The 27,013-nt window shown below is 43.8% G+C and overlaps 6 protein-coding genes across 6 annotated transcripts in view; 2 read left to right on the forward strand and 4 right to left on the reverse strand.

Annotated features, from left to right (window-relative positions):
• Positions 1-27,013, forward strand: part of LOC126563470 (acireductone dioxygenase) — a 568,562-nt gene that overhangs the window by 60,705 nt on the left and 480,844 nt on the right. The gene's annotated exons all lie outside the window — the stretch shown is intronic.
• LOC126561117 (uncharacterized) lies at positions 1,054-1,537 on the reverse strand. The gene is made up of 2 exons (XM_050217062.1): positions 1,311-1,537; positions 1,054-1,207 (listed from the first exon to the last, which is right to left on the reverse strand). Exons 1-2 carry the CDS (start codon positions 1,535-1,537, stop codon positions 1,054-1,056), a joined length of 381 nt encoding a protein of 126 aa, XP_050073019.1.
• On the reverse strand, positions 2,613-4,326 carry LOC126563690 (keratin, type II cytoskeletal 2 epidermal-like). The gene is made up of 5 exons (XM_050220334.1): positions 4,149-4,326; positions 3,310-3,354; positions 3,175-3,231; positions 3,039-3,098; positions 2,613-2,943 (listed from the first exon to the last, which is right to left on the reverse strand). Exons 1-5 carry the CDS (start codon positions 4,307-4,309, stop codon positions 2,613-2,615), a joined length of 654 nt encoding a protein of 217 aa, XP_050076291.1. The 5' UTR covers positions 4,310-4,326.
• Positions 8,054-10,599, reverse strand: LOC126561898 (ADP-ribosylation factor GTPase-activating protein 2). The gene is made up of 7 exons (XM_050218265.1): positions 10,515-10,599; positions 10,178-10,369; positions 9,966-10,097; positions 9,578-9,745; positions 8,650-9,427; positions 8,284-8,577; positions 8,054-8,208 (listed from the first exon to the last, which is right to left on the reverse strand). Exons 1-7 carry the CDS (start codon positions 10,590-10,592, stop codon positions 8,057-8,059), a joined length of 1,794 nt encoding a protein of 597 aa, XP_050074222.1. The 5' UTR covers positions 10,593-10,599; the 3' UTR covers positions 8,054-8,056.
• LOC126561883 (nucleobindin-2) lies at positions 11,702-13,752 on the forward strand. Its single transcript, XM_050218244.1, has 4 exons — positions 11,702-11,851; positions 11,925-12,029; positions 12,110-12,997; positions 13,075-13,752. Exons 1-4 carry the CDS (start codon positions 11,702-11,704, stop codon positions 13,750-13,752), a joined length of 1,821 nt encoding a protein of 606 aa, XP_050074201.1.
• LOC126563515 (uncharacterized) lies at positions 16,149-26,475 on the reverse strand. The gene is made up of 8 exons (XM_050220159.1): positions 26,429-26,475; positions 24,246-24,463; positions 22,710-22,817; positions 22,364-22,485; positions 19,279-22,272; positions 18,247-18,495; positions 17,519-17,656; positions 16,149-16,579 (listed from the first exon to the last, which is right to left on the reverse strand). Exons 1-8 carry the CDS (start codon positions 26,473-26,475, stop codon positions 16,160-16,162), a joined length of 4,296 nt encoding a protein of 1,431 aa, XP_050076116.1. The 3' UTR covers positions 16,149-16,159.

Consider the following 27,013-nt stretch of genomic DNA (forward strand, 5'->3'; position numbering starts at 1 on the left):
CACTGTACCAACACCACCGACAGTGAATAGTTTTAAAGAGACGCACCAAAAGCCACCCCAGCCACCCAGCCAGGCGCAAAAACGGCAACAGAACTGGTTTCTTTGCATACCGAACAACTATTTGGTTGGCGCACATGTGAGACGGCCGGTGCAGAGTAGTTCCGTGCAAAGTTTCGTGGTGCTAACGAAACGAAATGGCTTTCGCTCCTATTATTTATCTTTTAATCAGGACTGCAACAATATTGCGCGTTAATACACAACCTTAATTAATGGGAGCTCATTGGGATGCAGAGAGACATCATTTTATGTTTCCGAATCAATAAAGTTGAGACGTTCGGTATTAAACTGCATCTTGTATCGAAAGCCCCAATTCCATTAAGGCAGCCAAAAATGGCAGGACAATATCTCTCGAACTAGTCGTGTCCTGAGAATAAAAACTTCCAAAAGATCTGTTGCAAACTGTTGGCTAATCCTACTCTCTTAGAATCCATGATCGATCAATAAAATTTAGTACAGAGTTGAACGATCATTTAATGTTCTGTAGTACTTGACGAAGTAAGTAATTTGTTCTTCACAAGGGACAAGAATTTGTTGCTTGATTGATCTTGAATGATCAGATTTTTCATTAAACTAGTCAATTCCAGGCGGATAGGTACAGAAAAATAACTAAATATTCTCTAGCTTCGCTTAGTTAACTTTTTATTCAAACATTTCGAGCTTCAACATTTTCATAAGCAAACCTCACATATCTTAACCCTTATTAATTCAACAGCCGTACTTAATTTAAATGCTAATATTTTCTACCTTCTTTACTGAACTCCACACGCGGCGGTGTGATATGAAAGGCAACAACACGAACAGGTCACTAATCTGATCACCCTTTTAAGTCGCGTTTGTACGTCACTTCACATCACAAAACAAAACAGGCGAATAAATCCTGCGCACCATATTGCAATAATCAATAAACCGATTGATTTTTCGGAGCGAGAGGTTAAGCTCGGAATGATTGATTAACTGAACCGAGTCGCAACCTAGGACTCTGGACACTTTCTTTTACTGTTTCTTTCCGTGTTCCACTTTCGCGTCGTTGTTCTTCCACTTTTTCAGTACTTTGTCGTGATGTTTGCCCAAATATGGTTGCCCTTTCTCGGGCGAACCCAACCCGTTCGAGCGTGAGGTGCCGTGATGTGTTACGTCGCCATCATGCCTGTTCGAAAAAAAAAAACGCGAATGGAAGCAAAAATTACGTTTTTCATTATGCAACTAGAAAAGGGACATTTCAATGTGTATCGGGGTGCGGTATACCGTACCTTACTTCACGCTCCTGCCGACGCAACGATGTGGCAGGCTTCTTGCGTACGTACAGGGATGCTCCGACGACGACTTCCTCGTGTATGTTACCACCGTCCGCTAGTCCACCGAGTGGTTTGTCCTTCACTTTGTCAGAATCTTGAACCGGAATAGAAAGCACGTATCCGACAAGGAGCATCAGGACAACACAAATCACTGTACACCAGGAACGCTTTACGGGCTGCATCTTGGGTTATGCGGGCTGCAACTAACGCGTCCAGCGATACTAATTAACGATCGGTGCAACGGTGTGAAGCTGCAATGTATACCAGCAGCAGCTCACGGGCAACTAAACAACCACCAAGCGCTAACGGTTGCGTGGAATGCATGATCAAGTAGCTGACTCGAGTAAGTATGACCCCCTCGTGGCTGATCTTGGCTTGGAGGGATTGTGGCGCATTTTGCGTTGCGAGTGTAGTTCGTCTGGGTGGGAGAACGGTACGGCGCAGTGTCGAACCGCGTTTACAGATTAAATCCCAGCCAGATGTGTTTGTTGCTGGAGCATGCACACGACCGTGGGAGAAAGCAGCAGTGGGGTTAAACGTTTAACGTTAAACAGACTGGGGGCAACATAATCTGTTAGCTGCAGCACAAATACTAAGAATCGGTGTGCGAATGCAGTAGTTGTGTGGTGGGAATCGTTATCTTTGGTGCAATTTGAAGTATAGTAGAGAGGCCTCTTGCCTTGAGAGTCGTCTTGGTTTGAGGATTTTTTATGAATTTAAAGGTTAAAACAGGCTTTTCCTTCTCAATATAGATAGAACGCTTGAAAGAAACATTTCATTGATGTAAAACTTGTTCGAGAAACTCACATAAAACTGTACTAAAAGTATGTACTAAAAAGTTCAAATGAAATTTAAAATAATAAAATACTAAATATTTGATTAATCTGTACTTTTAATTACACAAATATATTACTCTAACTTATTATCTGCTTGATTACTTGTATTGGTACAAACAGCGAATAAACAAGCGATAAGACGATGTTTGTTTGTTTTTTTGTTTCTGTTTATTCTTGCTAAACATAACGCAGCTTACATTACATGCAAAATCGACGCATAAATCGTCAAGTTTTGTTTCCCGGGGAAGCGAATTGAATCATCTGCCGACCTCCAGCCTAATCGCGGTATTTTAGCTCCATCGTTGTAGTAATTGTAGGAAGTAAAATAAATAGTTGCCCTCGGTGTTTTTTTTTTATACTAAGGCTAGCTTATCAACTTGAATATTTTTGTTCTGTCCCTGTGCGCTCTTAACACCCATCCTCAGCTCTGCGTTATACTAAACCCGTTCGAACCGGTCGGTCGTCCGTTGGCGAGAGAAAATCCGTTCGAGTACGCCAGCGAAAGCTTACGCTGTCCTGGCAGGTTGTACGTTTGGCTGCCGGAAAACCCAGCCGAACCGGACAGTCCACCCGGTCCGGCACTGAAACCCTGGCTGACCGCATTCGATGCAGACGCACCGAACGATCCTAGCGGTCCATCGCTCTGGAACGATTGGGCCTGAGCATTGGCGGCTGATGATCCGAATCCACCCGGGCCGAACCCTTGGCTGAAGGCGTTAGCGTTGGCATTCGAGCCGGAAAATCCAAAGCCACTGGGGGGTTCCAAACCATGAAAGGAAGACCGGAAAAGATTATCTGATAAGATTGTAGAAGCTAAAGGGACGCAGAGCGAGCGTGGGGTACTTACCCAATGTTTTGGCTAAGCGCGTTTGAGGCAGCATTCGAACCGGAAATTCCATTATGACCACTGTAAGGATGGCCCAACAAGGAGTGAGTATTAATTATTTGCTTTTTTAATTTAAACCGAAAAATTGCATACTAACTTCAAACCTAACGAATTTGCATTTGCACTAGCAGTTGCAGCAGACCCACCGAACAAACTGTAAAGAAGATTGTATAGAATAATATGAGATTAAATAGAAAGAACAGGGTGCAGAGTTTAACAGCATCACACTTACCTTGGCTGTGGATTGAAACCGTAATTTGGGATGTTGTTGAAGCCACTGAAAATAAGCAGAAGTACATTTTTGTATTAAACATATTTTTAACCCTTTCTGAGCGAAATATATATCCCTCCCTGACTGTTAACCAACACGAGGTCTTCTGGAGCAACACTATAAGATCGATTTGAATACACCAGAAGCTAATAACGATCAAAAGATCACCCCCGAATAGGGGCCAAAGGGGTTCAGAGCATCCGTTCTCTCCCTACTCCAAGATACTGCTTTTAGAGCTGCAGAAAATCGATCAGAATTCACACAGGCGATCAGGTTCAGAGAAAGTAAACCTCTATTGAAGCTTGATTCGTTCAATTTGGGCCAAGATTGAAAATTAATTGGTCGATGAATTAAACCATGCGAACAGCTAATGAGTATTTTTACACGACCAGACCATCCTCCACAAAAATGTTGGATACTTAAAAAACCGTATGTGCCTGGGATCATTCGATATACACTTGTTTCGATAGATGCCGGACACTGGCATAACTGGCAAACGTTTCACTTCAGAAAGTTGCTTGAAGATATATCTCGGTGTTTATTAGGGCTCAACGACATTAATTTAGTTTTAAAAAATCTAATAAATTTCTTATGAACACAACAGACGAAACGCTACAGATCGTTCAAAACAAATTTTAAAGCCAAGCTGCATCACAATTCAATGACTCATCTCACTACCTTCAACCTGTTGGTGGTTTAACACGCACGTCCGCGCCATAATTCACTACAATTAAAAGTAATCACTCAAAACCACTCGCTCTTGCCTTCCATTACGCCACTTTACACACGGTAAACCCTACCCAAGAACTGGCAACAGCTGTCGTTTGCTTCGAACCGCCACCTCGGGCGCGACCGATCGCAGCAGCTGATGGTCCTTGCTGAGCTGCAGAACGCCCGCTATCACAACGCCCGCAAAAAACGATGCGGCCAGCAGGAAGTAGATCGTATAGAGCGTCCTCATCTTGAGCGTTCCGAGTTGCAACTACTGCAACTACAACGGTGTGATGAGCAAATGGAGTGTGTGAACGCGCGCGCAACTAGAAATCAGGTTTTCCAGCCCAGCAGGCGTACTTCCCTAACGGCTTCCCTTCGAATCACACTAATTAATGTTTATTTGACGTGCAAAACAGTTCAACCACAGAAGCGCTAACCGTTACGCGTGTTAGAAAGCAACAGGCAAAACCAAATAAACCTTAGCGCCATTTTATCCTGCAATCGTGCAGGATAAAGGGCACCATTGTTGTCCGTGTGTGATGTTCGATTTGATTGAGAACCGATAACGATAAATTATGAAATAAACGTGCTTTTTGTTCAATAAAAACACTTGTACTGTTTGTTCCAGTCGAACGAGATATTCGGTTGTCATTCATGCAGAAACAAACACGTGGCGGGATGACACGATACACAGCTTTGATTTACGTTGCCTGGCAACCACCGTGTGAATGTGTGTGAGTAAGTTGGCGCGAACGAGTATTTCCGCAAGCTCGAACACGTGTTATTGAATATTTTAAAATAGATCGTTACGATTTTGTTTTGTTCGTTCGTTCACTCATTACCATATCTTGTTACCGTGCTTTGTGTGGTGGTACAGGTGGTATCCGAAGGTCAATAATTGTTCGATTGTTTTATTGTTATTGCGATTGTTTGTTTTCTTTAGTGTTTCACTGTCCTTGTTTAAAACTCTTTATCTGGCGACCATTGCTCTTTCCACGTTTTGATCTTTAACTTATATGTTACTAATTATAGTTAAATAATATAATTCACGCCAATAAGAACTAGTTTCACACTATCGGCACGTTAAATATTATCCCAATTATCACTCGAAAAAAAAAACACTTGAAAAATGGAAAAAAAACACTGGATCTTACATTCGTCGGTTTGAAAGACGCTGCTGTAATAAAGGTGATCGTAGTGGGAAGAAGGGCGAAATGTTCGCCAACACTAGCGTCGAGGCAGTGCACAGGATGGCCACTGTTAAAGTCTTCCGGCACGTAACACGCTCCATCCTTGACTGACCGTTTCCAATCGACTGTTCGGCAGATATATTGTAAAGCCGATTATAAAGCCAACTTTATCACACACACACTTTCACACACACACACACACCCTCTTCTGATCGTGGAATCCCGTTTTTCTGACAAGGCATTAGAATATTCGATAGCATTCCGCATACCGGTTTTGTGTTTCATCCTTACGATTCCCCCAAAAATGGAATCTCTTGTGCAGAGCCATTGCAGATCCTACGATGGTCATAATGGAGCACACGTGATGAGTGGGATCGCATTATTGCGGTGGGCCTTCCCGAACGTTAGGACACGCACGGCAATATTGACGGGGCCATTGAATATGGTTGAATTTATGAACCATTTGTACAGTTTTGGACAAAAAAATGTTTGCATTTGTGTGAAGAGCAGGTGTATTGATTAGAAAATCAAGTACACGTACTTACATCCAGAATAATTGACAGGTTGATAGCAGTTTATTCTACCCACATTTCCGTATATTTGGTGTCACGATTTTTCTTTGTTCTCTCTTACTCTGGATGAGATTGAGACCAGGATCTTCATACGCTGAATCTTCCATTCATAGCATCGTATCACGTGAATTAAACGAGGCTTTTGCCTACCAGAATGTCGTTCAGAAAGGGTCCCTAATATAGCTCCCAAACGTCTAATAAAGCCTAATATCCATTGATACGTAAAGCCTTGAAGCCAACGATTGAAATATTTGCTCCTAGGATGATCTTACACTTTTATCCCTCACTGTCACATGGATCCAGCGAGGTACTTCCATCGATCGAATGGATTAATGTGTTTTAAAATTATCAACAAACCACTTTGATTTGCATCCTTCAACTGAAACGGGGGGTGTGCGTTACTGAAAATAGGGAAGTGGTTGATTTTTAAGCAACTTAATACACACATACTCACTCAGATAACCGTTGCGTGCGATTTCTGCGAACCTAAGCCGCACCTGTTGGCGTTTCCTTACCCCTGGCGAATGGTTTTACTACATTAAAATCCCAAATGAGATGGTAATGAAATCATCTTCGAGAAAGAATTCAACAGGAAAAGAGACAAAAAAAGTGACAAACTTTCGCATAAGCGTTTCGTCCAAAAGAGCAGCTTCTTTTTTAAAAATCCATTTGGAATATCCAATCGTTCCCCGTTGACCGTTGGACCTTAGAGGAGTGGCAATAAAACAAATTCAAAAAAAGAATAAAAAATCCATTTCCGTTTCCCGTATTCCGATAACCTGTTTGCAAGGTATGCACAGAGTATAGAGCTTTTATTTATAGTATCAACAATCGCTAACATACCGATACACAAATATGCATGCGTACGTGAATACGCTTTCGATGATACAAAATTTTACAAAATGTACAAACAACGTTATCCATAATCGGATCGGTTCGGGATGGTTTCTTTTGTTACAATTACAGTACCTCAACGGAAAGTCTGAACACATTGAGATCGAAATGAATTCGTTCGGGTTGGAGGACGATATTCTTTCCGCCCTGAATTAGGCAATTACGATTCCCTTTTCCACATGTTCTCGCGGGATCTTCTGGCTATTTTTAATTCTGCTAGCTTCTGGTATAGCTTTTAAAAGTTGTTGAAACCTTTTCGAAATATTTCGTTGCTCATTTTCTTTTAAGTACAAGACTGGCTCGTTCTACCTGTCCTTGCAATCATATCTGAAATTTGGGAAAAATACTTCCTCAACCCATCATCTCAAGGTGTTTGAATTTTCGTTAGAAGCACTGTATATTAAGCCTTCTACTATTGCTCTTTTCCCCCCAAACTGGTCCGTTGAGAAAAAATTCAACAATTGTAGCCATTTCATTGAATGCTAATTTTCGGTAATCCACAGTTAGGAAAGGATAAATGGAATAAAGTGTGGTTCAGGAACATCTCCCTTTCTATCCTCTATCTATTTCGATCTCCTCTCAACGCGGAATAGAACCGGTACCCATGGTATGGAAAAGTGACTTTATCGAGGCGAAAGTATCGCGTGTCAAAGGACGCTGTAAGTGTAATTTCTATATATTTTCTTTTATTTCCCTCTACTAAATTGGCGTACTCCTTTTGTTCTCCTTTTCCTATATGTGTGGCTATAATCATTGCCTAACATTATCACCTACTTTCTTATACAGCATTGGGTGCGCGCACATTTCCTGTAAGGCGCTATCGTGAGAAGATTATTTAAGCCGTCTGATTTTCCTTTTTTTTTACAAAGCAAATTAGTTTTTTATAATAAGCAAATATCGTGTAAAATAAACATAAAAACAAGGCACAAATTGTATCGCATGTGTAAGCAACATATAGAAGAGAAAAAAAAAACATCCGGAACAAACAAACATTACACATTAATGGGTTTTTCGTTGACTTGTGTTGTTGTTTGAAGAGTTCAAATAGAACAGCTGTTGTTTTTGCTTCTGTATTTCAATAAGCGACACTTTCGTACAGTACATACAACATTAAACTAAACATACTCTAAAACAACCAAAAGCGCAGAAGCTCCCTCGTGGTTGAGCTGTTGAGCTCTTTTTTCTTTTCTTTTCCCATGTTCTCCATGCAACTTATCTTTTTCTAATACAAAATCAAAATATAAACAGGCCTTGCTGCTGCTGCTGGTCCGTTTCACCTCTGTTAGCTTTCGTAAAATAGTGTTGATTGTGATCCGTGCGCGGTGGTGGTTTGCCTTTTTAGTAACCATATTTATCCTGAATCGAGTTCATCACATCGCTGGCAAGTGAGCTGAGCCGGCCGGCCACCTTTGTGACGCCTTGCCGTACACTTTCCCGTACGTCCTCCAGATCGGGCCCGTTGTACTGCAGTGCTGGACCGCGTGATCCACCTTGAGTAGGAGGTTAAAAAAGGAAAAAAAAATATATTAACGGAAAGGAAGGCGAATACAAAGCTCCAATCTTACCAGGTCTACCACCACCACCCGACGAACCCATCGATGATGAACCGTGGCCGAAATAGTCGGCGGAAGAGATGCTGGTTGAGCCCTGGAATTTGGAAAGGTTCGCCGACCGTTCGTAGCTCGACTGCTCATCCCCGAAGAACTGATCGGACGAGATGCCCTTGGCGGAGCCGAACTTTTTCTGTGCCAACTCACTATTATCGACCGGTTGGGGCTGATTGCTAGTGTTTCTTCGATTGCTGCTGGTGCTGTTGCTGTTATTACTGCTGGCTCCACCGCGGCTATAAGTTGGTTGATCTAGAAAGAAGGAAAAATCCCACATGTTAAACCAACACGAAAAAAGGAATCGTCTGGCAGATATGTCCTTACCACTAATACTGCTACTAGCGCCACCCTTCAAGCTGCCACCGGCCGGTGAAAACATCGTCTTAACCGTCGGACGCTTGCTGTCGATCGGTTCGAGCGTATCGAAGCCCATCTGCGTCGCTTCGCTCATATCGGCACCCTTGCCACTACCGGAAAACCCGTAAATTATGGAATAGTCATCGAAAAAATCGTTTCCACCATTACCGCTGCTGCTACCACCTCCACCACCACCACTTCCACTTCCACCGCCGCCACCACCGCTAGACGAATCATCCCGATCGTACGCTTTCGTAACCGAACTACCACCTCGAGTCGTTTCCTCTTGTGTGAGCGTTTTCATGTCGGTCAGTGCCGAATGTGAAACACCGGCGGCCCTTCCAAAGCCCATCCCAAGCCGTTCGATTTGTTTCGCCTTATTCGGATCGATCGCTTTCAGCTTTTCCTCTTCCTTGTGTTGCTTGATCGAAAGATCTTGGTAAGCGAGCCGTACGCTGGCCAGTGTTTCGGCCTTTTCCTCCTCGGTAATTACCTTCTCGGGAGCCGGTGCCAGCTTTAGCTTGTCGGCCATATTGGCCCGTTCTTCGATTTCGGCAAAGTTCGTTTTGACACGGGTTGCACCGAGTCCACCCTTCTTCGCACCGAGGCCACCCTTTTTGGGCTGTATCTTGCGTACGCCGATCGTCGATTTGACCGGTTCGATCGGTACTTCGGAGATGAGGAAATCGACCCGAGGGCCAGCCGATGGGTCGAGCGTTGCGCTAAGGGAAGCCAGTTTTGGAATCTACATAAGGGAAAAAGAAGGAAGCGAATGGAGTTTTTATTACTTTTTTTAAATTAGTTTTCTTAATTAAAACGTTTTCATTATGGGTTAAAAAAGAAATCCACGTATAAGCAGCAACTGAACAATAAAACAACGTCCAGCTTTACTTACGTTTTCCTGCTCGGGATCGTTCTTCGGTCGGGGATTGTTGTTACGCTCGTCCTTACCCGTCTGTGGCGTGACGGTGGAGTCACCATCGAAGTTTTCACATTCGGCAAAGAAGTCTACCTCCTTCTTCTCGCTGGCAGTGTTCAGGTCTTGCACATGATCAATATGGAGCTGTATGATACGGTTGATGACGAAAAGCGAAAATGCCAATTTTAGCTATTTATATGAATGAGAAGTGCCTGTTTTAGGCTGTCCTAAGTTGAGGTGCGTTTTGATTAACAAATTTTATGTAAAAATGCCAAAAAAGCAGCACTTGTGCCATTAAAAACACACGTGGCAAAGGCATACACCACAAACACACACACTCGTCTATCTGTGTTATCCTGCTTACCGTCGTCCCGTACAGCTGTAGTGACTGTTGCGCTTTGTTTAGCAGTTTATCCTTATACAGTTGGGCAGCCCGTGAGTTGTACTTTTGTTGCGCATCGGTAGTGTTGCAATTATGCTGGCGAAAGAATTGTGCCTACAAAATATACAAATACAAAGTTGTTAATTGAATTATCCATTTCATAGTGCATCGATGGAGGGAGCCACGAGACTTACCGCATTCGCATTGCCTCCGACCTGCATCTGGCGGATCTGCAACCACGTCCAGTTCGTGTCGAGATTGGTGGAGCGTACAAACGTCAGATGCACGCCCAAATTCCGATGCACCGCGGAACAATCGATGCAGATAAACACACCGTATGTTACCGAGGACCAGGTGGGATTTTTCGCTCCACAGTCGAAACAGCTCTGCAAGGGTCGTAGTGGTTATAGGGGAGGAAGCAAACCATGGTTTAAGGACCGTTTTGAAGGACACATTTTAATCGCCCACCCTCCCTAACACGTCATGTGTTTTGTGAAGGTGTGGGGTGGTGTGAGATGGGCTATTGCTTACCTTGTTCGTTGCCTGTGATCGTAACCGATGGAAAATGGCATCGATGTCCTCCTTCGAGGGTGAACTTCCACCAGCCATTTTCGTGTACTGCTGTGTTGGTTTGGTTGTGGAAACTTTGAGCCCAGCTATGTAATTTTCAATCGCTCCAACACGTACACTTTGTCACCAAAACGGGTGGGTCGGCTGGGAAGCAGTGGGAAATTCCAGTCCCAAATCACCCGACTATCGACACGCGTGGAAAACACAACACTTAGCGGGGAACCAATTTTACAATACAATACGTTAGGGGAGAACGAGGACAACACTGTGCACTTTACTTCCCAAACAATTTTCTACACGTAAATCGGAAATTGAAGGTGTTTTATTGGGACCGTCGTTTTTGGTGGAGCAATATAATCAGCACTTTGCTTTTTTCCTCTTTTTCCACTCTTTTGACGTGACACGCTCTGACGTTGCAACGTTGGTGACAGCTAAACTCTATCCGTGCCAAGGATGTTTAAGAACAGATGTGCTCGTCGTGTTTATAAATAATAAATTAGAACATAAAATATATGGCCCAATTTCTGAAATTTTTACAAGAATGTCAGTGTAATAAATTGAGAGTTTCTGGGTGCTATATAAGAATTTATTCAATTTATCCTCCAAAAAAATTTGATGCATTTATCAGAAATTAAGCACAGCCATACAGCTAATCACCTTGGTAACGATGCCACGAAGAAAACACCTGACAACTTCAAAACATGACGTCTGAAAACAATCACAATCGATTCTCCGTTTCGTGCTGCAGCTGGTAGGTGTACGTACGTGTTCTTTTGCATTTTGTTGTCCAATTATTTCGTCAGCCCGTCAGCCGTTCCCAGCATCAAAAACACTTTGTTTAAATTGTCTGGCCTTAAGCAAACAGTTTCATTCCACGTGCTGAATTGACTAACTTGTGCAAACTCCAAGGTTTTCCCTTCAGCTCCCAGTGGTGTCCTTGACGAGGAGTTTTACATACTACAGCCAGTTCGCAATTCGCTTCATTGAACGTTTATCAATGCACTGAATTCGGTTGACTGTGAGTTTCTTATCGGATCTTTATCTCACGCCAGTTTACAATCTTGTTTCGATTTCAGTAGTGGTGCCATAAAAATCACACTTTTATTACACACACCGTGAAGCCGGAAGTAAAGTAGACTTCCAGCAAAATGAAAGGTAACGGTAGCATCCTAGTGGTGCTGCTAGTGCTGGTGGCCAGTATGGCATCAACTATTTTGGGATTGCCGGTTGTAACACAAAAACCGAAAGCACCTGAAAAGGAAGAAAAGCACGAGGATAGCAATGTGGAACGTATGGAGGTATGTACATCCATTTTCTGCAACATTCATTTGGTATTAAAAGTTCATTTTTTTCATTCTTTTTCTTCCCCAGAATATTATTGAATACAATAAATATCTTCAGGAGGTTGTAAATGTCCTCGAAAGTGATCCAGTTTTTGCGGAAAAGTTGCAAAAGGCAGCGGAATCTGACATTCGAGTATGTGAAATTCACTGTGTGTGTGTGCTAATACTCTTCGTCTTATTGTTCATGTTTATTTCCTTTTTTCCCCATTTTAGTCCGGTGTAATAGCGCAAGAGCTCGAGTACGTCGGACACCACGTCCGGTCGCGTTTGGACGAGCTGAAGCGCATGGAGCTACAGCGATTGAAGGAGCTAGCAACGAAGCAGTTCGAGCTGACAAACGAAATCGATCGCGACCATCTGAAGATTAGCGAACACGTGGATCATGCTAATCCGCACACGTTCGAAATTGACGATTTGAAGAAGCTGATTCTTAAAACCTCCCAGGACCTGATGGAAAACGATCGGCGCCGCCGGGAAGAGTTCAAACAGTACGAGCTGCAGAAAGAGTTTGAAAAGCAAGAAAAACTTCGCAACCTTGACGAAGAGCATCGGAAAGCGTACGAGGAGGAGCTGAAGCGCCAGCAGGCGAAGCATGATAATCATGAAAAAATTCACCACCCTGGCAACAAGGCACAGCTGGAGGAGGTGTGGGAAAAGCAGGACCACATGGATGGGCAGGATTTCGATCCGAAAACGTTCTTCATGTTGCACGATCTGGACGGGAATAATATGTGGGATGAGAACGAGGTAAAGGTGCTGTTCATAAATGAGCTGAACAAGATGTATCAAGCGGGAGCGCCGGAAGACGATATGAAGGAGCGAGCGGAAGAGATGGAACGTATGCGGGAGCACGTGTTTAAGGAGGCGGACACAAATAAAGATGGGCTGATAAGTTTCGAGGAGTTCATCGAGCAGACGAAACGGGACGAGTTCCAGAAAGATCCGGGATGGGATACGGTCGATCATGAGCCACAGTTTACGCACGAAGAGTACGTGGAGTTTGAGCGTCGTCGGCAAGAGGAGATTCAGCGGCTGATAGCGGAGGGCAAGCTGCCACCACATCCGAACATGCCCCAGGGATATCATCCACAGGGAGAACATGTAAGCCAGTGGCTGATGATGCTGATTATTCTCCCTGGCATTTGATAATAATTGAGTTTTCTTGTTTTTTTTTTCAGGGTCAATATCAGGTGCATCCGAATGCTATTCCACAGCAACAAATTCCGCACTACCAGCAGCAGCAGCAGATGCAACAACAGCAGTACCATCAGCAGCAGCAGATGCAGCAACAGCAGTACCATCAGCAGCAACAGCAACATCATCAGGGACCATCTCCGCCAGCAGGATACAATAATCATGGCCAGCAGATAAATGTCCATCCCAACCAGGTATATGATAATGTGCAGCCGCATCAGGTGCATCCCAATCCTGCTTACACTGGCCAACAGTCGACGGTATACACGGGACAGCAAGCCGCGCCTCACTATCAAGGCCAACCTTCCCATGCTCAGCAACAACATCCGCCGCAATACGCACAACAGCAGCAAATTCAGTCGAATCAGATCCCACAAAATCCGCAATATCAGCAACAACAGACTAACAACAATGTACAACAACCTAACCAGCATGCTCCTGCCCAACCACAGCAACATGTAGCACAACCAGCAGCTGCGCCAGCAGCACCAGCACCAGCACAACAGCAACCACAGCCGGCACAGCCACCTCAATCCCCTGGAAACGTTGCATCACCACCGCAATCTGGTGGAAACGTTGCGCCACCACCGCAACAGCAACAATCACCAGCTGTTGCTGCACCTGTTCCGGCACAACCATCCGTAATGCAGACGAAACACTAGAAGCATTCTGGGTCCGGGAGTAGCAACGACGCCAAAACAAGCCAAACGAAAAATCCGAAGTGAATATTTGATCCGCATAGAAGAAAATTCACGTTTTATACGCTCGAAGCTTCCACAAAGGAAGAGAGAGAGAGAGAGAGAGAGAGAGAGAGAGAGAGAGAGAGAGAGAGAGAGAATTATTTGCGAAGCAAATTGATAAAACACATATAGATAGGGGAATAATAAGAAAAAGCGGGATTTTGTCGTAACGTTAAGGTATTAAAATTGCAATTGTAACTACAAAACCGATTCCATATTACGAAGGGGGCAAACACCCTGTTTCCGGCTCCACAAACACGGACAAAACTATCCATTGCATTAACGTGAAACTAACATTACCAACAACTCTACTACTACTGCTCTACTGTCAGTGCAATGAATAACGCAATTATCTTGAATAATACTTTGTGATGAAATTATCTACTGTATAGCGTGTAGCGAGACAGAAAGCGAGAGTGACTAGTACTGTCGTTGAATGATTCTTTTTTGATTCTCTTTTTTTACTAACATACTGAAATAGTTTAGCGAATGTGGGGAGGATATAAAAAATCGATTGCCAATAAATCTTTATTCTACTGGTAATATAACAGTGTCGAAGTGTTTTCTATGTAAACGAACATTGCTTACTTACATGCATTATGGGCCGGGACTTTGGGTTAAAAGGCGGCGTATCGTGGAATTATTTCGTAACTCTGATGATCTCGTCTCGCCGAATTCCTTTTTCAAACTGCTGCTTGCTTTCGGAACGTCATAAACTAAAAATATACAAAACGCATACACCGCAACTATATTTTACCACGTAGGTTTTGCTTTACTGTATAAATATCTGGTATATCAATGTCCTTTTACACAGAATTTGTAGGGAAGCTACAGTTTACGCGTTCACAGGACTTTAGAACTATAACAATTCCTTTTCCATTTTTCGTACGCGATCAATAGTTGCCTGTATGTTTCTTTTATTGCCGTTACTTTCTACGAGCTTACTTCTTCTAATACGATTAAATTAAACCATCGTCGAGAGCAAGAAGCATCATAATCCTTTTCCTTAGGGGCTTTACTAATGCTTTTTTGTTTAACATTTGCTTTACGGAACAATCTTACCGTAAGATTGCTTCCCATCTTAGACCTCGTTTTCGTTTCCCTTCCTGGGTGAAACAACGGATTTTTTTTCCAGTTGGACTAACATTGCAACATTGCTTTGTAACGTTTCCACTGACCGTTTGCTGTATCCGCGAGGGTTGTGTACTAGTAACCACCTTACGGTTACGGAGTTTTCTGTTTGTTGTTGCTTATACTCTGCACTAGTTGTAGCGATATTAGCAGTTAGTTCGTGTTTAAATTAGTATTATTAACATATTCGTCTGTGCTGTGCATTGAGGGGGTTCAAGTTAAGTTGAAAGCTATATTTTAGCGTAGATCAATACGAAAAGAAGAAGACAAGACGAGTTAGAAGCTCTTAAGGATAAAAATAATGATAAGGGAAAATTAAAGTCACAAAGATGCTGTTACTATTCGCGGTTCGAATTTTCAAACATTAGTTATAAAATCAGTCAACGATCAGACTCTGCTGGTATTGTAGGAATCAGATAACTTGGCCAAGAAACCAATTTATCCATCAAACATCAAGGTCATCAAGGCTACACAGTGTAAGCTAAAATAACAAGAGATGTTGCTAGCTATTGCCAACACAGAAGGATAGTCAAGAAGTGACAAATTGTGCAGTAACAATAGCCATCCACAAGGCATAAGTTTAAGGGTTTTGAAAGCAGCTGTTAACTATCATGCTATAGTAAAATAACCGAAAGTAACTTTTCTCTAAACACAAGCTCATGATTTGTTCTTCTCGCTTGCGCATAATTGTTTAATTGCTTTTCCGGTGAAATAGTCTGTTTGGTTACGTTTATGCTATTATCAACAGTAGTAAAGTATTGGGTTGAAGGTTGAGAACGCAGGACTTTTAAATTGTCTGATCACCGTAACAAGCTCGTGTGTTTGACTTTACATATGGCCGACTACACTACTCTCCCGAGGCGATCGAAGGGTTGTACAACAGATAAAAAAGGAATACTAAAACTATTATACAAATCGCCCGGAGCGGTAATTCATGATCCGAAAAAAGGGAACCGAAGGGATTAGCATAATAATACGTGTATGCACGTTGCACGGATGGAAATACTTTCAGCAGAACACAGTTGTTATACTTTCTCTCTTATCGATAGGATAAATACACAGAACAGCATACCAAAGGACAGAACAATATTAAGAGTATGGTGGCCTTTATAACGAACGTATTCCTTTCTCTTCTTTATGGCTTCTTGTACCTTCCTCTATCTACTAATGATCTGGAAACTCTGATTTGTGATTGAATTTATCGCCGTATGTAGCTCGTTGGACGTGGAAGGCCACTGCGTACGGTCGGTGGTCGGATGGCGGACGGTGGCCTCAGTCCGGAAGGTTTCACTCCACCCGCTGTCGCCGGTTGCTTCAAACCTGTCGTCGCTGACGTTGGTGCAGCGCTTGGGACGGCTGCCTTCGGTAGCGGTGGCTCAATCGAAGCGTACGCGCTCAGCACTCCTGGGCCCATTCCTGCACCGGTGCCATTAAGTTTCGTTAGCAAACCATTACCCGGTACGCCACCACCAGCAGTACTAGCGCCGCTAATGTCCTCGATACTATTGGTTCGGGTGGCGCTCGCGTACTGTTGCGGTTGGAGTACACTGTTCGCTATGCTTTGACTATCTACACGATACAGGCTGCCCCGTGAGCTAGCCGATGAGGATGATAGGCTCTACACGACGGGGGTGTTTTTTTTTTGTTGGCGGGAGACACACACAAACAACAGATTCGACACACAAAACAAAACATAAACAAAAACGAGAAACAAACGGGGGGATGAAAAAGATGAAAGAACAACGGTGGGATATGAGTATAACGTTTAAAATTCTATTGTAAAAGAAATGACTCATTCGTAACTATTTAAATATTCATCCTTATGAGTCTAGAAAGAAAACGAAAAACTATTCAACAAACAATTTACACACACACACACACACATATATATAGTGGCAGCCAATAATATAAGGCCACTTTAACGTCCGCTTTGATGTCCTACAGTTCATCCATGATTCGTTGAAAATTGTCTTCATAATCTTATTTTTATCTTATGTGAATAGTTGGAGGCATTATTTTAGTGGCGGTCACTGTATTTAATGTATGATTTTGATAGGAAACATTCTAGCCTAAAGTAACTAATAATAACTGATAACGACAGTCTTTCACGGGTCAGATTTACATGTCGACATATCACTTCTACAGTTCGCCGATCTGTGCGGTTTTTGATAAGAACTCGATTAATTTATTCCCTTCAACGAGACAAGCAGTTCGGGTCGACTTCTAGGTGCAATTGGGCTCGGGATGACCATATGCCTTGCTGCACCTACTAGTCGATCCGTACTCGTCGCACTCACGGTTCAAGCTCGATTCCTATCGGAAAGATCCTAGCTCAGGATCGATCCGTAAAAGGAGTCGTATGACCCATTATTAATAAGCAGCAAACAGACTTAAGGAGACGACTTAAGGACAAGACCCGGACAAAGAATAGTCTTTGAGAAACAAGAAAGCTTACCGCAGTAGAAGTAACATTGTGACAATGAATTCTCACACGTAAAATACTGCTTCGTACTATAAAATTGAGAGTGAGAGAGAGTGAGAGTTGTGGTTTACTTACATTGACTGACTCGTTATCGGAGTCTGGGTGCTTGCGGTGCGTGTTGTAGCTAAAGTATCCGGACGACGGGCGTATCAGACCAAGTCGGGACGCTTTCCCCATTCCGCTGGCTGTGCGCATCTGTACACCGCCGGAAAGCTAATGGATGACACAACAAAATGGAAGTGAAATTAACATGCCAGTAGTGTATGGATAGTGAGAGGCTGGTTTATATATTAATACTTCATTTTCAAAGGAGGAAAGGTATTTTTAAAATCTTTTTTCTGTCATAAAGGGAAGCGTTTTAAGTAGTGGAGAGTTGTGTTTAAGGAAGTTGTAGTGTAGTGGCAAAATGTTTTAAAATTTTGAAATAAAGTTTAGTTGTTTTTTTTAATTAAAAAAAATTTGATCAATATTTACATAGCATCCAAAACCTGCTGATATACTGGTCAAAGTAAGCCAAAAACATTTTTTATGCTGTGTCCATTCTCAGCTTCTTGTTATTATGTTGTATCCGGGACACTTTTCAACAAATTTAAAGTTAAACAAGCAAACATACTAAACCAATGGACGATCTATAGGGAAGGAAAACCAAATTTTTCTAAACACAAACACACTAGGCACTCGTACAGTTTTTGTTATCCTTAACCATTCTAGTCCCCTTAACCCCCAATAACCGAACCGTGTAGGAAAAAGACTTAATAGAAACAAAGAGAAGAAACACATTATAATTACAAACAAACACGTACAGTGGTAGTAGTATTCAGAGCGTTTTTGTTAGCCATTGCAGCTGCGGTAGAGCTGTTGTTCAGGCCGGTTCGAGCTGCATTTGGCTGTGCAGCAGCAGCGGTAGCGGGTGACCGCACCAGCGGCAGGCTGGCACGACCCCCCATCCCCGCACCCGCGACACCCGTAGATTGGTAGCCGTTGGACGCATTCCGCAGGTTGGAAGCTGCCTGCTGCTGCAGCGAGGACCGCTTGGATGTGTTACTTTTCAGCTACAAAACAGTGACAGTAGTGACCGGGAACAATTAGCGTTAGTGCACACGGAAGAAATAAACACACACATACAGACAAACACACGCACACACACATATATGTATAGCAAACACACGCGCACACAACCAACAGCTAAAAGTTCAGCGTCCTGATTGCTGATTTCAGGAGCGTATGAGAGTATGCCAAGGATTTGGGGTGTGACCGATATAAAGCCGCTCCAACCCGTACATCCTTCAAATCAATCTCTCACACCAGATAGAGTGCATATGTGCGATATGAACAATGGGGTGAAACGCATGTGTATGATACGCTAAATGGGGGAGGTGAAGAAATTCTTGATGAATGTCGCAGCTTCAGTGAGGCGCTCCAATGTACGATCACGAAAAAAATCGGACCGATCGTACTGCAAACAATACTTATCGATCGATCGAATCCATGAGAATGTGGCTTACATACGTGAGGCTACAGTTGTGTTAAAAAATAATAAGGTTTGCCTTGTCTGTACCATATCAAACGATATTTTTAGGTCGCACCAATTGCAACTGCTATTATTATGAACACAACTGTAAATCACGTTTCCAGCACAGAATGAACAAAACGGGATGCAAACAGATCAACTTATTAAAAAAAAAAAACTTAAGAAAAGTGAACGATCTTGAAAAGAAAAGCCATTCGTCAATTAAAAACAAAAAAAAACCAGACAGAAAGGACGAATGTGACGGGATGTGTGTGAGATGAATATGAGTAGTACCGATGATGCAAGTGAAATGTGTAAAATATACCTCCGTGTTGCTGGAATTGTGCTTCAGTTTAAGCTGCAGTGCAGACGATCCATGTAGCTTGGAGAGATTGCCGCTCGAACCTCCGTAACCGCTGCTATTGCTAGCCTGGGCAAACGTGAGACTATGGTACGATTTGGACTTGGCGCCCATCGGCGACTTGAGGGCTGGCGCACCACCGACGACAGATGGATGATGCTGCTGCTGCTGTATCGCAGCATTTGTTTGCGACTGTTGCTGCTGTTGAAGCTGCAGTTGCTTGTTTGCTAGCCCAAACTGTGAATATCTTCCGACGCCCAACAGTCCACCACTGCCACCCCCGAGCTTGGATGTGGTCGCAAGTCGCGATGCGGTCTGTGGGAGGGATTTGTCCAGCTGCTGCTTTTGTTGGAGCAACTGCTGCTGAAGGTACTGTTCCTGTTCCCGCTGTTCCAAGCAATCGGTCGAACTAGACTTACTGCCGCCGAGCGGAAGCGTAAGATCCTTGCGCTGGATACCACCTGGAGCGGCACCATAGTAACGAGGCTTCGCGAGTGTACTTCGCAACCGGCTATCGCCAGCAGTAGGACGCACCAGTCCCGACGGTTGCTGCTGCTGGATGTTATGGACTGCTTGTGGTTTTTTAAATACACCCTCACCGGCCTCTGCCGAGGGTTCAGTCTTCATCGTTGGTAGATTGTTGCTACCGGCCGCCAGTCTCCCACCGTTCAGTGTGTTATGATCTACCCTGCTAAAGGCACTATTGCTAATACCACTGTCCTCCTCCGAACCGTTCAACATAGGCTGACCGATAATGCCCAGCTCCTGGTCCACATCGGGCAGTACGGCACCGAGTGAATCGTCCCGCTTCCTTCCCAATCGTATCGTCTTGAAGCGATCCCTATTTTTGCGATCGTACGTTTCTACCTCGCTTCCGGTAGGAACGGGATCGTCCGTTTCGGCGGGCACATCCGTTATTGATCCTCCATTCGGTATCACTACCGTCGTGTTGAGTGACGGTTGCTGTTGTTGCGGCGATAGGGTAAGATGTACGTCCTCGTTGTATCTACTTCTGCGGTTTAACAGTCTTTCGCTTCCAGTCGACGAGCACATGCTACCGCTCTTGGATAGCATCGAGTCTGCCAGCTTATTGTCGCATTGTTGTGCATCGAGCAGCGTCGTCGCCGTTGCCGCTGGCTGCTGCTGATGTAACTTTCGCTTCATCTCATCCTGCTGCTGCTTTTCGAGATTGATGCGCGAATGGCGTTTTTTTATGTTGTCCAGTGACTGTCTTAGCTTGTCACTCGCTTCATCCGCCCGGCGCACATCCGCCGTGAGCGAGTTGAGCATCTCGTCGAAATCGATCCCGCTGTGTTCGCTTTCCAGTATCGATTTCTCAAACTCCTCGAAGTGTTGCAGTGAGATGCGCTTCTCAGCGTCGAGGAAATTCGATATGTCTGTCGGGTTGGTGTTAACCGCGCTCGGTAACCGTCGGATCTGTACATCGAAGTCATCCGTTTCAAGGTCGGGGTCGCCACCGTGCATCAATGCCGGGCTCGGATCTTCGAAGGCCGCATTGCGTAGGTCTTGCTCTAGATTTCGACTGCGTCGTACCATGGTACGTCCAAAACCACTTGGAGGAGTCCTTTTGACTGTTTCGGGTCCGATCGGTGACAGCTCTTCGATTTCCGGGGCCGCTTTTACCAGTACTGATGGGCCATGGAATGGTGTGGACTGTACCAACATCGAACTGGCATTCGCCTGTCCACTAAACGTTCCATTTGGTGTGTGATGTTCTCGTGGTTCCGTTCCTTCCTCTTCCTGCTTGTCTCGTCCCGATGGTCGGAGCGGGCTGTCGATCGGCAAATGACGTATTTCGTCTTCTGTACCGGTAAACGTGCCATTACGCGAACCACGCTTAAAGGTGCGATCGAATGGAACGGCAGCACTAGCGACAGTTCCTTTAGGTTCCTCGATGTCGTGCGTGTAATTCAACAATCGCACATCGCCGTCGTTAGTGATGGTGCGATTTCGCACAAACGTTCCATGTCCATTCCCAACACCCCCGACCTGCTCGTCACCAACAATGCCAAACGTACTGTTCATGACTGCGTTCTTATCACCTACAGCGATTGGTATCTGTCCGACGAACGTTTGCTCATTGGTCGGCGGTACAATCGTCGATTCTTGATCAGTTCCACACGATATCCCATCATCCATATCAATCCGTGGAATTCCAAACGTTTGATTCAACGAGGAGCGTGGCTTGCGATACGTTTTGAAGTTACGCGGACGTCTCATATCGTACGTTCCTCCGCCATTGATCAGCAACTTACTAGCAAGTATCCGTTCTGCCTCCGTTTCTGGCACTTCCGTCGGTACAAGGAACGTATCGTTCGGTGCAATCGCGGTTGTGATCGTCGTATCAATCACCCCCGTTCGTAGCTCCCGCTCGGTGTCCTCTCCTTCGGCGATGGCCGGTGAACAGTCATCCTCAAACGAAGATTTACACGACGAGCTTACCAACGGTGCCGTTCGCCCACCACTTTCATAAGAGTTTTGCATCGTACTTACGCCCGACACATTTTCGATCGCGTTCAGATCCGTACGGGAGATGTTGCAATCTTTCGTAAGTGTACTTTCCTCATCCAGGCACAGATTCTCCAACCGCTGCCTATCCTCGATCACACTGTACAGATTGTATCCGTTGTAGCTGGCATTTCCTACGTTCGCTATGCTTGTGCTCCCGACCAGATTTTCATCGGTCGCATTGAGCAGACATCCGACGCTGTTAAAGTCACCACTAGTGATAAGACTGTTGGCGATCCTTTCGTTCGTCGAGTACTCCATCGAGTTCATGATCGAGCAGGGCGGTGAGACATCGCTGAGCCAGCTGCGCTGCATCAGCAGTCGGTTGCCAGTTGTAGATGTAGCGAGGGCAGACGTTGCCAGCGACGAAGGTGTTACGGGACCGCCGATTTGTACATTAAGCAGTGGTGATCCTCCACTGACAGCAAACTGTCAAGACAAAAGGTAAGCAAATGGATTAGAAAACAAAAACACATTGCTTTCCAGAGGAAGAAATAGGATTTTCGGTGGATTCTCTTACCTCGCTGTGAGAAGTTGACGAAGTATTTTTGTCCATGGACGTTGTGCTACTACTGTTCAATGGATTGTATTCCATTCTTTTTTTAGGTCTTGTGAACGTGCCAGTGTCGACGAACTTGTGACCTGTAAAGAACATAGAAAGGATTATAAACGGTGTCTCAATCTTGTTATGCTATCGAACTTCAAACTGTATGACTGTATTTATTTTCTAAAATTTATGACACTCGATGATGAGAATCAATTGCTCAGGATTAGTGCAAAATTTTATTAGCAATGGAGCTTTCCTTCAAATTATTGTTATCATTCAAAATGGATGAAAATGTCACACAAAAACGTCAAATACTTACTACCGCTGTTCGAATTTAGCAGCCACTTGTCGTGATCTACACTGTCGAAATCATCGAGCAAAGGCTCTTTTTTGATACAGTCTGTAGTGCATTCAGTCGTAAGTTGGTCTAGATATTTGATAATCAAAGAGTATTGTAACGTTCTGAATTAATAAAATCATCCAATATACTTTATGCTGCTGATGAACATCGATTCTAACGCGAGAACACTTTTCAACTTCCGCAATACGTTCTAAACTAAGAAATGTCCAGTTAGCAGTACCTTGATCGTTCCCTGGAGCTACACCAAGTTTGTTCTCAGGAAGCCTTTGCCTCACATATTCCAAGTTTCCAATCTTAGCTAGATGTTCCGTTGGCATTTAATCTAAACGGAAACAGCTGTCAACATTGAACCTTATCGGTTTGCAGGACCAACTGGAGACAGCCGCAAAACCAATCAACTCGCGCCAACTTCCACCCTGTTGTCTGTACGGCAGTTGGTACTAAAAGCGCTACGCCATGCGCTGACAAATAAAGGCGACGGATTAATTGCACTCGGCTGGAATACAACACGGGGAGGCGCGACAACTACATCACCACTATTGGAAACATCGGAACCGTTAAGCGTCCGCGAAGCGTGGGGGTTTCAGCTTCCATTTTCAACTCATTTAAGGGGACGCCCAGGGACAAAGAATTACACTCAGCACCATAAGCGTAAAGCGAAAACTAGTAATAAACAAGCCGCTTGTAACTCGGTGGAGGAAGTGACCTCACCGTATATGGGTGCACCATGTGTCACTTTGTCGTCGTCGATCAGGAGGTTTTGAATATTGTATCGCCGATTCCTAACGCATTCTTTATCGTAGCTTGGAAAGCTTTTATTAATTTAATCGACTTTTCTCGACAGCTTTGTTATGAGGCTGAAAGTTGCTTCGAGACGGACGGACTGGCAATTCTTCATTTGGATTTGAAAAGGAAAGCATAAAATAAAGTCTCGATTGCAAGTAAATTCCAGCAAGTGGCTGTCCTTGGATGCTGTTAGTGGGCAGACATGACACCACTGAAAGCAATGAGAGGGTTTCAGCAAGAGTGGTGGTTTTAGTCATTGCCATAAGGGAGGGATAGGGGAAATAGTTCAATCGAGCCCACAAAGGGTTTGCAAATGTTTCTACTTTTTCGCGAGTGACGATTCCTATGTTCTTCTTAGGCTTTTGCATTTGATTTTACGACCGAGAACTTTCAATCTGTACTTTGAACTTGAGAACTCTCCCAAAGCGCCACACAACTTCTGAGATCATCTTTTTTGGGTTTTAAACATCACAATTGCCGTTAGTACTAAAACAATTTTGCTCAATGTGATCTGTCCAGGATACGGCACGCCTTACTGTAATAATAACTACTAGCCTCGAGGCTGACTACACGGTTTCTTTATGGACCGACAGTATCACATGGATTCTACACAAATCTAGACAATCGTTTTGGAGAAACCCACCCTATTTCACACAAATTAGACAACTCTTTTCCGTCAGATAAGGATCTGTGATCAGCAAAACTTACCTAGCTTTCCAGGTGTACTGCTGCTACTGCTATTGTTCTCATTGGTAAAGCTCTGGTTCAGAAGGATGTGACCGGCGCCATGACTGTTGCCTGCCGGATTGCACCAGCCGCTGGTGGCTGCTGTTGCCGCTTTGCCGATGCCGCGATCGTCGCGTGTTTCCCATTGTTTTAGAATTGCAAACACCTCATCTTCATCAATCCATTCCGACTCGAGGCAGCTGTGCGTTGGTTGTTTCGTCGGTTTGATGGTTTGCCACAGTTAATTGGAGGGGAAAAAAAGAAAACCGAATTAGGAGAGACAACGGAAAGGCACATAACAACAAATACGTCATCGTAATGTTGCGAAAACAAAAGCCCGCCCCACCGGGTGTACAAATTAAACGGAGTGTGAAGCTGCTTCTTGGTTGGCGGTTCATGTGGTATGTTACAACACATTCCGGGGGAGACCGCCCAGTTAACCCAGATTCATACCAATGAATCGAGAGTCTACTACCGTTTGCAAAGATGTAAAGTACGAAACTGCTGACGAGAAAATAGCAGCGTGTGCATCCAGCAGTGTAATGCTACAATATTGTACTGCGTTCAACCCACATACACAGGAGTAGGACACGTAAAGTATGGAGGGAACTGAGCAACTTAGAAAAAAGGCGATAAACAGATAGCCCTCCATATGATAGCGTAATTAGATCAAAATAAAATTACGAATCAAAACAAGGGATCGTTTAGCTTTAGCTTCGGAAACCCGATCGCTCGATCGATTCACACCAAACGGAAAGCGTGTCTTCCGAACCGTTCCAGCGGATTGGTTTGGAAAAGCTGATAACAAATGGATGAAGCGAAGCATAATTGATGAAATGATCATTTCCCCCATATTTCACCCACGAGCACTACACGTGTGCTCGCACGATTTCAGAGGAAATTTGCGCTTTTGGCAGTTACTGTATGCATGTGGTGTAAAAAGTGCGTACACATTCAATTGATTTTGAAGATGTTGATAGTACAATGAAGATATTGTTTATCTAACACTGAAAAGCAAGATCATTAAAGGTGATTTATTTTATGGCAATTGGAATTACAAGTGTAAGTGAAAGCCTTTGCACCAATCAGCCACTATTTTACGATGTTCTGTTAACGAAAGAAAAATGCTCGTCACAAAAATTTTAATAAACAATAATTTAACACCAATTGTTTCACCATTCCCCCGGTTTGCGATCGTAAAATAAAAAGCTTATCGATTTCGGTTTGTCACGTCGTAATGAAGCACTTATTAGCGCGCTGGATTATCTCCATTGTTGTGCTAGGTTTAAATTTATATCTTCATTATAAACGGGGCCCATCATCTCATCATCTCGACCTCGAAACAGGCATGCAAGCATGCATGCTATCGGAGCAATAATCGTCGTTTCAGGCATCATTACTGATAGCATTCAATTTGGGGTACGAACGGGCGGTCTCTTCGCGCACGGAACAACAATAATGTTGAGAAGGTTCACTTCCTTCCAAAATGACACACCTGGGGAATGTGCTAGTAAGCGATATACACTGGTGGACCAAAAAAGGGAGGGGGGGGGGGGGGAAATCTCACTGTTTTCCACCTCAAAGGTACTAGCAATGGAGGCTGAATGGACGGATGAAAGATATCCGGCGGTGGTGCATGGCGGTTTACACATCGGAAGAGCTAAAAACAAAAGCTTTTGAAGTGTAAAAAACACACAGGAAATTAAGTTTGGTTCCAAGCGAATGAGTTTTTAGTTTCTTAGGTTCATCACGCCAATCTTGTAGTGCACTGAGTGGGATCAGGAACAAAAAGATAGAAGAATACTATAGCGAGAGGTTCATAGCTCACAATACACCATTTTGAGATTGTCCCATCCCAAAGTTTTCTTCTTGGCCAATCATTTAAGCCTATGCTTGTTTGTCTATCCTGCCTAGTACCGAGAGAATATATTAATATCCCAATATTGGATATTAATCTGAAGGAGGACTATTTGCAGAGTTGATATCTCAAAGGATACGCTCCGAAAAATCGATAAAATATTTTATTGTATGGTAATGTACAGGTTTATCTGCTTTATAGTATCCTATCCTTATCATACTTATACTATACCATCCAACGTTTAATGTGTTCTTGTTGTTGAAAAGTTATAGTTTTTTTTGTTCGAAAAATACTCCAACAAACTTACCTTTCCGGTACGAGCTCATCTCCACTAAAGCTACCCGACACGTCCATCTTTTGAATCCCAGGGTCCGATGAAAACCCTGGGCTAGATCCCGAGTTTACGGGGTGTAGTGTGGAATATCTGCACAAATCACCCTGCCGATCTTCCGCCGGTTGCACTTCCGGTAGAGCAGGGTGGTTTCACTTTTCCTTCACGAGGCATGCAGCGTGGTACGTAACAGGAAAAATGGACACAAACACGGCGCAACACACTCTTCGGTATCTTTCACTGAACAGAGCGCACCCAGTTGATGCCGTTATGCAAATTGCAGCAAATGGTAAATGATTTTCCTTTACGCTTCACTAGACCTGCACTGCCGCACGGCACTGGCCCTTCTTGTAACTCGTGGAGAAAATTCTTTTCCGTGTAACGATGATTGCACTGGATTTTATTTATACCACAAATGTTTCACCTAAATTGTGTGGAGACAGACACAAAAAAGAAACACACATTGTTAAAGATTGATACGATCGAGCGGGAGAGATCATACTATAAATGAAATTAACTTCATGGGCATTTCAAATTCGCTGACCAGTATACACGTACGTT

This window comes from Anopheles maculipalpis, chromosome 3RL, assembly GCF_943734695.1.
Source record: "Anopheles maculipalpis chromosome 3RL, idAnoMacuDA_375_x, whole genome shotgun sequence".
NCBI classification, from domain to species: domain Eukaryota; kingdom Metazoa; phylum Arthropoda; class Insecta; order Diptera; family Culicidae; genus Anopheles; species Anopheles maculipalpis.

Coding starts and splice junctions, on each gene's coding strand:
- LOC126561883 (XM_050218244.1), top strand. CDS start 11,702: ATGAAAGGTAACGGTAGCATCCTAGTGGTGCTGCTAGTGCTGGTGGCC. Junction 11,852..11,924: donor GCAATGTGGAACGTATGGAG/GTATGTACATCC, acceptor TTTCTTCCCCAG/AATATTATTGAATACAATAA. Junction 12,998..13,074: donor ATCATCCACAGGGAGAACAT/GTAAGCCAGTGG, acceptor TTTTTTTTTCAG/GGTCAATATCAGGTGCATCC.
- LOC126563690 (XM_050220334.1), bottom strand. CDS start 4,309: ATGAGGACGCTCTATACGATCTACTTCCTGCTGGCCGCATCGTTTTTT. Junction 3,232..3,309: donor GGTTTCAATCCACAGCCAAG/GTAAGTGTGATG, acceptor TCTTCTTTACAG/TTTGTTCGGTGGGTCTGCTG. Junction 3,099..3,174: donor GCAAATTCGTTAGGTTTGAA/GTTAGTATGCAA, acceptor CCATCCTTACAG/TGGTCATAATGGAATTTCCG.
- LOC126561117 (XM_050217062.1), bottom strand. CDS start 1,537: ATGCAGCCCGTAAAGCGTTCCTGGTGTACAGTGATTTGTGTTGTCCTG. Junction 1,208..1,310: donor CGGCAGGAGCGTGAAGTAAG/GTACGGTATACC, acceptor TTTTTCGAACAG/GCATGATGGCGACGTAACAC.
- LOC126561898 (XM_050218265.1), bottom strand. CDS start 10,592: ATGGCTGGTGGAAGTTCACCCTCGAAGGAGGACATCGATGCCATTTTC. Junction 9,428..9,577: donor ACGATCCCGAGCAGGAAAAC/GTAAGTAAAGCT, acceptor TCCCTTATGTAG/ATTCCAAAACTGGCTTCCCT. Junction 8,578..8,649: donor CGCTAGTAGCAGTATTAGTG/GTAAGGACATAT, acceptor CCTTCTTTCTAG/ATCAACCAACTTATAGCCGC.
- LOC126563515 (XM_050220159.1), bottom strand. CDS start 26,475: ATGGACGTGTCGGGTAGCTTTAGTGGAGATGAGCTCGTACCGGAAAG. Junction 18,496..19,278: donor ACAATTCCAGCAACACGGAG/GTATATTTTACA, acceptor ACTGTTTTGTAG/CTGAAAAGTAACACATCCAA. Junction 17,657..18,246: donor CTCTGAATACTACTACCACT/GTACGTGTTTGT, acceptor GTCATCCATTAG/CTTTCCGGCGGTGTACAGAT.